The following is a 15,464-nucleotide window of genomic DNA, read 5'->3' on the forward strand; positions in this document are numbered from 1 at the left end:
TGCCCGTGACGTATCATTCCATCGGCTATAACGCGACGACGAGAGGTACGCGCACAGCATACTCGATAGGGTTGCTCGTACGCTCTCTTAATCGCCGTCTCTTATTAGCCGACGAACGGGCAGACCTTTTTCGACAACTGTACACAGGCCCAACGACGCCCGACGCTTCCCGTACCGTACCGTACCGTACCGTTGCTCGTCAATTTTTCTCGACAAACGTATCACCAGATCCCCAGGAACGTATCCGAGAGACGCGTCGATCCTCCTTTCAGACAGTCGTGCAAACAACTGCCAACCGAGCCGTCAACATCAAAAATCGTAGTCCACTGTAACATGCTATTCGCGTTTCTTCTTTTTCTTTCACCAGCGAGAAGAAAAACCATTAACGCCCCGGCAGCGTGTCTTGTTTTCGATAACCTATGGGGGACTCGTGTGTGTCCCTCGCTATATGTGCACTCATAGCGTGCCCTAACCTATAATACAAGCGCGAACGCACCGTTTCGAAAATCGTGCGTCACAACGTACCGAGTAGAATTTCCGATGCACCGGAAATCGAAATTAGCCGCCTACCTTCGTTGACATATCGGTGTCCGTCGCGTTTGTATTGTTATTTTTATTTTCCGGGATACGTTTACGGGTACTATGGGATGAGAAGGGGGGCGAAAGGGATTTCATTGAAACGAGACACCGGTGGGGGTTAATAGGTTAAGTCGGTCTCGCCGGAAGCTGAGAAATCGAGCAAAAGCTTTCTCAGAAGCCGGTTCCGAAACGGGCGGAGAGCGTTCCGTGCTCAGAATTTCCATTGTTTCCAGAACTTTTTCCGGCTGCAGAGGCTACGGAAGCTCGGCTTGAGCGACAACGAGATCAGAGTGTTGCCGCCGCATATCCAGAACTTCGAGAGCCTCGTGGAGCTGGACGTGTCCAGGAACAGTGAGTGCGCGGTTTTTTTTTGTTTTCCTCTTCTTCTTCTTCTTCTTTTTCTTTTTCTTCTTCTTAGTCGTCGTCGTCGTCTACTATTCCATTTGACCGCTCTCGAAGCGCGCGGTTTTCGTGGTCACCGACCGCAACAGAAAACCCCAGACGCGAACCGTTCCCATCGTGTTTCGACGCGGACAAGGAACAACACGTTTCGTTCCGATCTTTCCTTCGTCGTCGACTTCCGGCCCCCGTCGGTCTTTCTTTTTCGGGCGCAGACCGCGATCTCCCCTCGAATTTCCATGAAATTCTTTCGCGGTGAACTCTTCCGTAGCGGAGGAGACAAGGTTAGCGTGCGCCTTGTCTCGCGATGAATCAGCATGTAGACTACGTAGGCCCGATTACTTTGCCGACATTGGTTATACTTATTTATAACCAGTCAACTCATTTGCGGTATAAGGAAATATGAAAAGAAGGCCTTTATCGCCAAACTTTTTTTTTTTAAATTTTATTTAAGGGCCCGGTCTTCGTAGATTCGCGATAAGGTAGAGTGACTACATTACCGTCTAAAAATGGTTTCACGTGCCTCGAGTTTTCGTCCTTATATGCGAATATTTTTCGCTGGGAAAGGGCTCGTTCGAAAGAGGAAGGTTCAATCTAGTGAGCGCTGGTCATGAGCGGACGTGATTATGCAGATATTTGGTAACATAAGCGTTAGAAGTAGGCCAAAAATTGACGGTGCGCGTGCCGTGGAATCCAAGCATTTTTATGCCGTTGGGTGAGTTTTATATTTTGTTTTGATTCTCTGCGGAATAAAGCGAAAAACTTGAAGCACGTTTCTGGCGTCAGAGTTCATAATATCGATGATGCAGAGCAAAAAGTGTGACAAGTTTAGTCACAGACTTGAGACCCGTCGGATCAAGATCAAGGCGGATCTCAAGTCTGTGTCTGAAGGCTATGCATGGAAATTATTAACACGTTAACTGCTACGTCAGTCACGTATGACTGACAGTGATTTTTGACCAGGTTTAGAAATTCATTTTTATTATGTGATATCCAGATAAACCGAATTTTATTGGAATATTTCGAATTCAAAAGGGTTAAGACAACGTTCACTATAATGCATTTTAAATTTCTAGTTTTGGTTTCATTAATTAAACTACTATGATTTTGTAAGAATCTCTGGGGTTAATGTTTGGCGCTTAACGTGTTAATTAAAGAGTCACGTGACTATCCCGAGCCCTTAAGTACAAAAATGACTACAAGTAAAAGAACTTCATATTTCAGCATCATAAGAAAAATTCAGAATTACTACTTTCATCTCCAACAACATCCTCCATTTTTATTTTTTAGCTAACGAATAATTATAGTGACCAACAGAGTTGAGCGTATGTATACGGCTCCGGTGATAGTGACCAGGAAAATTGAGCGTATATAAACGCTAATGATGCAAATGGGTTAATTGCGTTCGATGTGTATACACGTTAATTCAGAACTCTATTGCGGCGCGGTTGACGTTAATGAATTGTTAATTTCTTATCGAATAAAAATGTAATTCTTTTCCATTTTGCTTTACTTTTTATCGTAAAATTTATAGTAGTGGCATTTGGCCTGCGTCGTTCGACGTGTATACTCGTCATTGCTTGATTTTAATTCCGCGAGGGATTTTAAAAATTAAACTCCGCAGTTAACTGGTTAAAACGTAATGAATATTAAAATAGAGATATTTTTTAAAATCAGTTAACGCTAAACCTACCACGGTCAAAACGGTTGGTTTTCTATCGTACAATTATTGAAATTATGAAAACGTTTTCACAGGAAATTACTAAATTAATTTCGTTATTTAAGCACATGTTATAATGAAAATCGTACGAAGTTTAAGTAAATTCAATCTTTCCCCTTCTATGAGATGTTTCACTTTTATATGTTCTGTGCTTGGTAGGTTTAGTGTTAATATATATTCTCGATTTATGTCAGCAACATGGGTCTTGCCACCGTCTTGTATCGTCCAGGAGACATACTCGAGCCATGTTATGTTTACACTCCTCGCGGGGTATACCTCGGGGTAGTGGGGATAATTCCGCGACGTTTATCAACCAGGCCTTGGCGACATATACAGTCAAACCTGTTTTTGTGCGGTCCTTTTCTACGCGAATTTTCTTTTATGCGGTACATGAATGCCAACGGTGTTGACATTATAACACCCTTGTAATGTTCTCATCACAAGAAGATGCGCGTCTTTTGACTACAACGAGTAGTATTGAATTATGTGTATTTTGAAATGTTCTCCACGTTTAAAATGAGAAATTAAATTCTTTTTTAAATGTTTCCTCGTGTAATTTAATGATTTATTTTGTTTGGAAAGCACTTTCTCTCTAAATCTTTGACATTTTCTAAGTGAGACGTTTTTTATGCGGTCCCTCTCCACCGCATAAAAAAAATTTTCTTTAATATGTTGTACAAAATTATTTGTCATAGCTGTTTATGAAGTTTCTGAATATTTTTTTCTGCGGTTTCTTTTATGCCATCTACCGCACAAAAACAGGTTTGACTGTATAGAGAAATCACTGTATGTCATACATCTCTTTTTTAAATGTTCATTATACTTTAAAAACAAGTATAACTCGTATAGTCACGGTAATTGGTACCCCCACAGTAATTGGGTCCCCTATAGTTACACAATCTCTGTTGGGTCTTGCTCAATGCTGCACACTAAGCCCTCCTGTAACGCGATTAATTCGCACGGCGTTAGAAGAAGCTCGGCATTCAATTAACCCTTTGTACTCGAAGCTATTTTAACTCCAAAAACGAAACATTTCTTCCGACATAAAATATTTCTCTTCTGTATACTTTTTTTTCGTGTTATACATACAAAAATGGTGCAATTTACTCGTACAATTCTGAAGCGTTCAGTAAACAAACAAATTTAATAATGTGTAAAATATTTTGAATAATGATACAGCTGGTTTTAGTGGCGCCTTGCAGTCGCCATTCGAGTGCTACGGGTTAAATTAAAATAAAAATTCATAAAAATCGCAATTTTCGCTTTGTTGTGTGGAAACAGCGTTACGAGAGTACCGCGTTACGGGGGGGGGGGTTAACGGTAATCTGCGTGTTGATTCATTCAAATGATTTTGAAGTATAACCGCGAGAGTTTTCTCTCGGTCACGGCCTCGAACGGGAGAAGCACGTGCACGGGTGTTCCGCAGACGAAATCAATGAGAAAGCTCGAGCGGTAATAATGCTTGTACAAAAGCCCGTCGGGTATAAAGAACGGGCCGTTGTTAAACGAGGCGGACCTTTAACGGGAGGACCTCAGGTTGAGACGTGTTCGAGTCGAGTCGGCTCGGAATACTCGGATAGAGGACGGAGAGTCTCGGGCCTAGTCGGTACCAAGTATTAATAAAAAGACGCGCGCCTTCTTGTGGCCGCGTTACCGTTAACGCTACACCTTTTTTTAACGTGCACGGCTGGCTGTACCGAGCAGCATATCAACCGCGATGATCTAACTAACAGGTGGACAGTATTTGTCCTGTCGAGGTTTCGAGTGTCGACCCATTTCAGCGTGAACGTAATCATCGATTACGCCGGTTCGAGCGGCTCGATTTCGTTTTCACGATTTCTGCGGCGACGATATGGTCGCGGATCGAGATAGAGAACCGAACGCACCTGAATAAAGCCTTCGGTATTCTAGAATCTCGATTTGTAACCGAGTAAAGTGAATTCCCGATTTATGTCAAGAACACGGGTCTTATCAGCGACATATATCGTCGAGGAGACATATTATCGCCCTGAGCCGTGTTATGTTTACGCTCTTTGGAGTCCGAGGCCTCCCGAACATCGGGGTATACCCCGCAGTGGTGGGGATAATTCCGCGACGTTTATCGTGCAGGCATTGACGACATATATAGAGAAATCACTGTAATCGTTCTAATCAGTGGCGGATTTAGGGGGGCTACAGGGGCTATAGCTCAGGGTGGCAAATTTTTGGAAAAATACACAAGTCATAACAGTAAAAATAAAAATGTTGAAACCAATTTAGGAATGGCATGTTTGAACGACGTTGTATGAAATTGCAAGTAATCGCTTAAAGCCTACGGGACGGGAATGCAGAATGCAAGTACCTATCTCCTCCATATCTGAAAAATAGGTTGAACAAAATTAGGGTAGTACTAATGATTTTGGGTTTTGTGCTATCGATAAACCTATGGGGAGCGAGCAAGGAGGGAGTTGGCTCCTTTACGGGGGAATCTTGTGTAAATGGCCTGTTTTTCAAGAATTTTTTTTTGGAAAATGTAATGCGTAGATCGATTTAAAATTTGAGGCATCCTTTATTAACGTTATAATGTAAACAAAAGTATTTTTTATAAATTTTAATCGTTAATGTCAATGGTGCAATGGCGGCTTGAAAATGGCATCCTGGAAATGCGCCGTACTGTGCACAAAAATGATCTCAAACCAAAAAATCAAAATAGTTAGTTTTTGCAAATACGCACAACATGACATTCTTCTTTTATTAAAATTTGCAGAATTGCAAAAATGGCGAGATTTTGAAAAAAAAACGGATTTTCTAACTTTTTTAGCGCATTCCTGAGGAAATTTCCTATCGATTTAAACAGAAAAACAGTGCTCAAAAATCTCATTTTGGACAAATCCAAAATTCCCCTGAAGGGGGGAACCTACAGTGACCCACTAATATTCGGACGCTATTAAAAATCGCATATCTTTGTTAATATTGGACCATACGACTTGGATTCTTTTTAAGAAGTTAGCACGATTGGTTGCTACATAAAGTGAAACAAAATGTTTACAAAAATTGCAATTGGTCGAAATTGCAGAGAAAATACTAAAAGTTGTATTTTGCAACTTTTTTATGTGGACTTGCATTGAAAATTCAGAAAGTACAATTTGTAGATCTGTATGAATTATACATATTCTGAGAATTTCATCAAAATCGATCAAAGTTGCAATGAGCTATAGATGTTCCAAAATGGTCACATAAGGGCGAAATTCCCTGACAAGGTCAAAATTGTGCGACCTTCACCCTTAAAGTTTCATCGTTAAACTTTGTAGCTTATTGCTACGTTGACCGATTTAATATCCAGAATATGTATAATTGATACAGATGTACAAAACGTACTTTTAAAATTTTTAATATAAGCCTGCATAAAAAAGTTGCAAAACACAACTTTTAGTACTTTCTCTGCAATTTTAATCAAACATTTTTCTCACGTTATCTAGCGATTCAATTGTTCCAACTTCTCAAAAAAATTGAAGAAGTATAGTCCAATATTGACAAAGTTATGCAATTTTTAAGAGCGTCCGAATACTAGTGGGAGTCACTGTATATTAGTTATACACATACTGAAAATTTCATCGAGATCGGTTAACGCGGATAAAAACAGCACGCATCGATAGATCTTAGAATCTGTGGATTTTAAGCAGAAACTGACCAAAAAGTCGTGAAAAACTACGATTTTCACAATTTTTAACACTAGATTGCCGGAGAGCGAGTCAATTTGACTCATTTACGATTTTACTACTATAACAAAGGGAAATAATTTAAATGAAATGGGCTTAGGTAAAAATTACTATAGGACACTGTAGATTACTGGATCTCTGAATTTAGAGCATTTGCAAATTTTTATTTATCCCGGAAGACGCAAGTGTCTCTCTAGGGACTTTCTACGGGACTCAATATTCAAAGACTCCTAGTTCGGTGAAGAGAAACAATTTAAATGAAATAGACTTAGGTAAAAATTACTCTAGGTCACTGTAGGTTACTGGATCTCTGAATTTAGAGCATTTGTAAATTTCTTAGAAATACTTGAATAATTTTAAACAATTTTTTTTCAAAACATATGTTGGTTTTTACTTAAACTTCTCAAAAAATCCAAGTAGCATAGCCCAATATTGACAAAGTTATGCAATTTTTAAGAGCGTCCGAATACTGGTGGTAGTCACTGTGTAAATCTACCACTGGTTCCGAAAGTCCGTGCTGATCGAAACGATCGAGGTGTTCCTGCCATACGTGGGAGGGATAGAGGCTCGATCGTTCTCTCGATTTAATAGATTGTTGGGACACTTTTTGACGAAAGGTTCTCCACCGTGTCGCATCGCGAGACACGTCGCAGCGTTCTTAGCCACGAGGGAAGCCTTTTCCTTTCTCGCCGCGGTCGCTGGATTTACTTAACGTTCCACTTGGCCGTTTTTATGTTTACCTTGTGTGCTCGTCCCTCGCCACCCGCCTGTGTATATACACAGTGAACTTTGTTACTTCGCATGCAGCCAACGGCCGAGGAAAAAGGAATGCAACCATAGTCGCGCATAGGATGCCTCGTTTTGCCATCAGACTCGCCCCGTCTCCTGTTCCCCTCCCTTCTACGCCCCTCCTCCTCCTCCACCTTCTCTATGGAATGCCTGTTGGCCGCAAAATACCCGGCAACGCTCGCAACTAATGTTGGATGCGCTTCAACCGAACCGCTCTCTTTTTAGCTCTTCAGGGTTCGACATCGTCCCGTCAACCTTTCGAAAACGGGACGTCGTCGAATTTTCGCGAAGGAAAATTCTTACCTCCGGGCACGATAGCACGTGCGCACGTCGTCGGCTGGAAAATGCGCCGTCAGTCGCGAGAGGTTAGTCCCGAGACGCGCGGTATCGAAACGCGTGTTGCGTAACCGATGGAAATTATTGTTTTTCTTGGAGGATTTTGTCCGGTTTCCCTGCAATAAGAAAAAGTCACTGGCATCGAGTATTGTAGGCTGGATCCCTGCATCTAGAGCATTCGCGAACTTTTATTTCTACCGGAAGACGCAAGTGTCCGTCGTCTAGGGACTTTTTGCTGGACACAATATTCAAGGACAATTTAATGCAACAGGCTTAGGGAAAAGTTACTTTGGGACACTGTAGACCGTGCTGGATCCATGCATTTAGAGCATTTGCAAATTTTTATTTATACCGGGTGGGTCCGTCTAGGAACTTTTTACGGGACAAAATATTCAAGGACACCTTGGTTCGAAGAAACAAAACCATTTGAATGGAATAGGCTTAGTTAAAAGTTACTTTAGGACACTGTAGACCGTGCTGGATCCATGCATTTAGAGCATTTGCAAATTTTTATTTATGCCGGGTGGGTCCCTCTAGGGACTTTTTACGGGACAAAATATTCAAGGACTCCTAGTTCGATGAAGTGAAACAATTTAAATGAAATAGGCTTAGGTCAAAATTACTCTAGGTCACTGTAGGTTACTGGATCTCTGAATTCAGAGCATTTGCAAATTTTTATTTATACCGGAAGTATCCCTCTAGGGACTTTCTACGGGACTCAATATTCAAGGACACAGTAGCTCGAAGAAGCGAGACAATTTAAATGGAATAGGCTGAGGTAAAAATTGCTTTAGGTCACTGTAGGTTACTGGATCTCTGCATTTAGAGCATTTGCAAATTTTTATTTATACCGGAAGTGTCCCTCTAGGGACTTTCTGCGGTACACAATATTCAAGGTTTCCGTAGCTCGAAGAATCAAGACAATTTAAATGGTATAGGCTTAGGTCAAAATTACTCTAGGTCACTGTAGATTACCGGATCTCTGAATTTGGAGCATTCGTAAATTTTTATCTATACCGGAAGTGTCCCTCTAGGGACTTTCAACGGGACACAATATTCAAGGTTTCCGTAGCTCGAAGAAGCGGAACAATTTAAATGAAATAGTCCTCCGCGCTGAAATGGCGCCGCTTCGTAAAGCATGACGGTCGAGTGTAGATAAGAAATTTGTCTCGTTCGAAATGGTAATTGGGTTAGGGGGGTTCCCTAGGACATAATTTCGTAGGACGACACACACAGGTTTTCGTTCACAGATCGTGCCGACCGAGAAAGAACGCCGGTCTCGTTCGGGCGTGTCTCTTTGTGAAAGGTGCCATGAAAATACGAGCTATAAATAATTCCCTCTCGTAATTACCGTTTCCTGATGCTCGCCTGCTCGTTATCAATAAACGCTCCGCTCGCATTCTTTCTCGTGCACGGCCGTGCGACACATGTTCCACGGATGTAATTGGTTTCGGAACGTGTTCGGTATGTGTGTGCGTGCATACCGTGTCCGTGTCCGTGTCACGCGTGCCTACGTTTTATCTATGATCGCTCGTGCGAAATAAACAATTTTTCCCCATTCATTGTTGGGGCTCTCGCGGCGCGCTATTGTCCTCGCTAGCCGGTCGCGGAAAATTCTTTATTTCGGTTCGCAATCTACTTTCGTTTTGCCAATTTCAATTTATTCATTCTCTCTCTCTCTTTCTGATTCACTTTTCGGTCCTCTATTCTGCGACTGTTATAACAAATACATAAAAAATCTTAGCCCATAGGGTAAGTGAGCCAATTACTGCGCGTATATTAATTATACTTATTTCTAAAGCATAGTGGATGTTAAGAAAGAGATATTGAATTTTTTTTTCATTAGAATCAGTTAATATGTACATGTTATACATTTCTTTTTTAATATTCGGTAGACTTTATGAATCAGTATTATTAATGTAGGCACAGCCATTGGATGCCTTACAATTATCAATATACCTATATGCCAATAATATACCAAGTATAGCAAAATGTGGTTGGTCTATGTTACCTTATACTAACGAAATGATTGAATTTATTTACTATTTGTGCGATTTTAACACTAAAAGGGAAATGACTTGTTTGGCATTTCTTCTAATCATTACTCATTTTCAGTAGATTTTGTTTTGTAAAAGTTAGTATGACTTTTTCTAGAATATGTAAATAATTAATTCGGTAAAGCAGTTTTCCTTTTTTTTTTGGTATTCTTGTTGTAAAATTTGATGTCGTATACCCACATATACCGAGACGAGTCATTTCGACCTCCACGAAACGTTGGTGAACTTGTGATTTTTTCATTCTTCTTTTAATTTCTTCATATTGTTCCACGGCCTTAACAATATTTTCACTTGTTCATAAAAACATGTAACGCCTGTATACATTGATATGCTCCTGTTTTCCATGCTGGTGCATCGCAGAAAGTATTTCTCACTTAGTCAGAAAGAAACGTTATTTTGCGCCGTAATACTTTTTGAGAAAATCGGAATTCTATTTTTCCTCGTGATCTGCAGAAACATTTTAACCCATAAAATTACTTAGAATCTACGGGAAAATTTTCACGAAGCAGTAAATTACTCGAAGAAATAGACAAAGCAATTCATTCTAACCCCACTGGTTTCTAGGTATACGTCAATCGTCGGTTGTCTAGTATTAATACAGTATTATTGCGCGTTTAACAATTTAAGTGCCAAAAATCAATCCCAGAAAATCTCACAAAATCGGAGTAATTTAATTAATAAAACCGAAATTAGGAATTTAAAATGTATTATAGGGGATGCTGTCTTAACCCTTCTGAATTCTAAAGATCCTAATAAAATTCGGTTTATCGGGATATGTCACAATAAAATCAGTGTCAGTCATATGTGACTCACATGGCAGTTAACGTGTTAATATAGTAGACCAGGGATGGACATTTTTGTCTCAATTGAGACAAGACCGTCCCCATTATAGCGCCCACTGTCCCCACTATAGCGCCCACTGTCCACACCAAAGCGCTCACTGGCCACACTATAGCGCCCACTGTTTCTAACTATAGCGTCCACTGTCCCCACCATAGCGCTCATTGACTCTACTATAGCGCCAACTGTCCCCACTATAGCGCCCACTGTCCACACTATAGCGCCCACTGTCCACACTATAGCGCCCACTGTCCACACTATAGCGCCCACTGTCCACACTATAGCGCCCACTGTTTCTACTACAGCGCCCACTGTCCCCACCATAGCGCTCACTGTTTCTACTATAGCGCCCACTGTCCACACTATAGTGCCCACTGTTTCTATTATAGCGTCCACTGTCCACACTATAGCGCCCACTGTCCACAATAGCGCCCACTGTCCATACTATAGCGCCCACTGTTTCTACTATAGCGCCCACTGTTTCTACTACAGCGCCCACTGTTTCTACTACAGCGCCCACTGTCCCCACCATAGCGCTCACTGTTTCTACTATATCGCCCACTGTCCACACTATAGCGCCCACTGTCCACACTATAGCGCCCACAGACGACAGACACAAAACGCGACGGAAACTTGGGGAATAGCGGGGTAGAAGGGGAAATTGGAGTGGGGGATCAAGGTGCGCGCTGCATGACAGAGAGCTTGGTGGGGGAAGCAGGCGTTCGAGGGGCCCCTACCGCGCCCATCGCTGCAGTAGACGCTCGCATAACGCGATTAAAAAACCTTTTAAACAGACTATGTATGCATATACGCAGTTCGCGTTGCAGTAAATATGCAAAAAAGGGTTTAAAAAGCCAGAACATTCGCTTCCACAGAAGACGCATCCGGTGCAGTCTCTGTAAACAATTTTTTAGTCTACCGTGCAGTGATGCACACTCGAGAGGATCGTGAATCGGCAATCGTCGATATTACAGACGACAGCTCTGTAAGAGTGAGATCTATATTATCGGTTCAGGATAATTTTCCATTGTTCGCACAGTGGCGTAAACGATACCGAAGATGGCCGTTAATCGGCGGGAATCTCGTGGATGATTGGCGCACAGTGGTGCCAAATGGCCAAAAAGCGGCAAAAAATCTGTAAAAACGAAACTATCCAACGAATTTGTTTGAAAATTTGTGGAGAGATTGCCACAGGTACAACGCTTATTTGGCAAAAAAAATTTTTGTAAAAAGTTGTTAACATTAATATAATATGGGTTAATCGAAAATCTCTGTTTTCTGTCCATTTTTTATTTATGAAAGCATACAACAAATCCTTTAATAGATTTTGGTCTGGAACTAATCGTTTTGGCAAGGTGTAATATTGATCTAACTTTGTGCAAAAAATCATGAGACACTTCGAGACCCCGCAATTTAAGTTTAAATATCAACTTTCGGAATTTCCAAGAATGAATCGCGCGGAAGTCACGCTAATTTGATATTTCAGGTGAAGTTTTTTTTATAAAAATCGAAAATTTATAAAATGGATCTTTTGCCGCCTTGGCACCACTGTGCGGCGTCGGCGTCGGCGTCAAATGATCGGGTAAAAAAAATGTTTTTTCGAACAATGCCGAAGTGTGTAATAAGCGGCGGTGTATTGTACACGTTGGAAATGAATTCTTTTGTTCGGCACGAAGTCGAGAGCCGGCCAGTCCCGGTCGACTCGATCGTCCATTTTGCAAAGTCCAAAGCGCTCTCGTCCATTTTGCGAATCCCTAGACGCGCGACTTTTTCGAAAAACGGTCACGCGCGACGATTTAGACGACGTTCCCCATTTATTTTCGCCGAGATAAGACTGGCAGGTTTCCCGCGAGAACACAGATTAATAATTCGAACGATGAAAAACTAATTGGAAAGTTTGATTGCCGGAAGTGGAAATATCCCCTCCCTGGGGTTAGAGGTGGGGAATGAAGTTTTCTCGACGGAAGCCGCGTCGTAGATTCTTCTCGATGAAGAGAATCGCGTTTTCAGAGACGATTGCAGATCGTGAATCTATTTATAGCTCGGGGAACGGTAATTAAATCGATAAGGAGGTTTAATGGTTGCGCCGCGGACTCGGTTTTCCAAACGGAGAAAGAGATAAGTAATTACTTCTGTTCGTGGACTGGTAATTCGAAAGGTCACGAAGTAAATGCCAAGCTCGAACAGTCTCCGTGCTGTTACTCGTCTCTGTTCGTAGGATTACGATCTTTACGAGAAAGAGAGGGGAGAGGGGAGAAATACGTTGCGATTCATCGAAGATCAACGATCGTGAAGCTTGCTGTACTCGGTCCAATATTTGAATGTTCGTCGAACGCCCACGCGCTCGTGGAACAGCGTCGTTTTGTCCATTTATGACGGCCATAAAAATGCTCGATAATCCTCAGGGTCTCCGTGCGGAGCAAGGGGGTGACGTTTCCGAAGGGTGTCGCGCACGGCGGATAAGAGGAAATCGATGCCCGTCGAAATTTTCGTCGAGTATCGACCCACCCTCTGCGTCACTCAATTGTTTCCGAGTGACCGTCATTCTGACACTGATAACGGACACCGTTACATCGATAACACATCGAGCCATTAACACGACCGTCTCTCGCGATCTTTCATCGCGAACAGGTGTCCTATTCCGGAAACCGATCAAATTCGAAGATAAGATCGGCTAAGGACAGTGATGGACAACCCGCGGACTGCAGTGGGCCAAAAGTGGAAACCTAATACAGTCATTTCTCGATATATGTCGCCAAGGCCGGGATTATAAACGTCGCGGGATTAGCCCCACTACAGAGGGGTATACCACGTGAGAGGCCATGAGCGCCGGGGACTGTAGAGCTACGCTTTTCAAAGAATAGTATCTCCTGGTCGATATATGTCCCTGGTTAGACTCGTGTTTTGGACATGAATCGAGTATGGACTGTACTGCGCGCGGGCCGCAGCGAATGCAATATTAAATACTTAACACTCGGCTTATTAGTATTTTTAATTTATGAATATTGAGATTGGAAAGATGCATCCATGAGGAATTATTTAACAAATTGATTTCTTTCGGTGTATATTATTTTAAAAATGACTACAAATTTTGATAGATACATTCATGTTATTTTTATAAAGGAATGTAAAATAGTAATTTTTAGTGCTCCATACACCTACTGTTAAATATACTAATTAAATGATTTTAGTTTGTGGGATGTATTTGTTATTTCTTATATTGATTTACAACAAAACATTTTTTTATTTGATCTATTATTTTTTATCATTAGATAATATATTGATCAAATATTTCCAACAAAAGTTATTCAGTATTCACCTAACAATAAATTACGTTAATGAAAATCTGCATAGAAGTTTTTGTTCGATGAAAAATAAAGGTGACTACAATTTTTGTTATGAAATCATGTATTTTTCTTTATGCAAGTCAATGCATCTTTGTATTCTCTTTGAAAAGCTATTAAGGTACTTATGGCGAAAATTTATTAGTTTAAAAGTTGTGATTTAATAACTCTAAAATAATAACTTCTAAACCGTTAGAGGTAATTGAATGAAATTTAATAGGTAAAAGGGTAACTTTTATAGCTTCAAATTGCAATAAATATCAATTTAAAATTATATCAAATTATAGAATAAGTGGAATTAATATACCTGTTCCTCTGCATTAATATTCCTGAAGTAAATCCGTAATTTCTGGTAGATTTGTTGCAAGTTATGACACATAAATTTTCTTGCATCGTTTGGTCAACAAATCATAGTTTATCACAGTATAGTCGGTGCTAGGTTCTATTAGGTTCCGGCCGAGATGTGTATATTTAAAGTTCGAATTTAGGCGAAAAACTGGTGCTCATTTGAAAAAACTATAATTTTCAAAATGTAATAACAATTACTTGTTTTAAAATCGTTTGAATCTTAGATAATGTAAGCTTTCGAATTGTCTAAACCCAACTCAGCTATTCCTAATTGTTTTTATAATTATTTTACAATTGTTTAAAATGTAAATATTTAAAATTAAAATATAAATGTTTTAATCGTTGTGAAAAGATAAATATTTTTATTTTTATAACGATATTTTTATGAAAATAACATGAATGTATCTATCAAAATTTGCAGCCATGTTTTAAATAATATATACCCAAAGAAATCAATTTGTTAAATAATTCCTCACGGATGCATCTTTACTATCTCAATATTCATAAATCAAAAATATATTAGAATACGTCATTTTGTCGGGTCCCGTAAATCCAGTGTTAAAACATCCCTATCACTCATTTATTTAAAAACAAAATTTTCCATTTTCTAGCGCCGATTGCTCATCACTAGTCTGCTGACCTTTATGCATTTATGGCTTCTGAAAATTGTCAAAAAATGTCATAATACAAAATTCCACAGAATTGAGTACGATTTTTATTTATTCCAGATCTACAAAGCCTAGAAACCACTGAAAATTAGATTTTGTTTATTTCCACTTTTCTAAAATTTTCCTAGAAAAACTGAAAATTGCAAAAACATCCGCAGTCTATTCATCACTGAGCTTAGGATAATGGGCGAAAAAGTTCTCTAGGTCGTCTCCGTCGAAATTGCGCATCCGTTCGCAGTGTTGGCTGCACGGCAATCATTCTCAGCGCGAAGGATAAACTACGTTTGTCGCATCGATTGCCGGAGCACCGTTTTCCAGAGTTATCCTTCCGATCTGTTTCCGTTCGAGCGGGTCGATCGATGCCGCTCCTCGAAACTCGGAAGTTGTCGCTTCTGTTGGTCTAAGAACAATAAAGGAACAGCGCGCGCGAGCAGACAATCCTCCGCGGATTCCTTTATTCGCGGGAAACTAGGCTCCGATCCTTATCAAACGTTATTACGATTGTCCCTTTCGAAGGACGATCTTTTGTCGCGCGGCACCACAATAGGAGTTCCCATTGGATCCGCGGCATAGTCCTCCGATCCACCGTTCCCGCAGTTGTTAATTCGACTTGGGGAGGCTCTAATCGCCGCCATTATGTGGGTCAGTCGATCACTTTTCAACGAGACATTTTCCCGTCTGGAAAA

The 15,464-nt window shown here is 40.7% G+C and overlaps 1 protein-coding gene across 1 annotated transcript in view; it reads left to right on the forward strand.

The window, feature by feature from the left end:
• Window positions 1-15,464, forward strand: part of Scrib (scribble planar cell polarity protein) — an 82,350-nt gene that overhangs the window by 1,104 nt on the left and 65,782 nt on the right. The window contains exon 2 of the mRNA XM_076799364.1: window positions 813-930. Coding sequence (XP_076655479.1) covers window positions 813-930 — 118 coding nt within the window. The remainder of the gene's footprint in view (window positions 1-812; window positions 931-15,464) is intronic.

The sequence above is a fragment of the Halictus rubicundus genome, chromosome 13 (genome assembly GCF_050948215.1).
Source record: "Halictus rubicundus isolate RS-2024b chromosome 13, iyHalRubi1_principal, whole genome shotgun sequence".
NCBI lineage: Eukaryota > Metazoa > Arthropoda > Insecta > Hymenoptera > Halictidae > Halictus > Halictus rubicundus.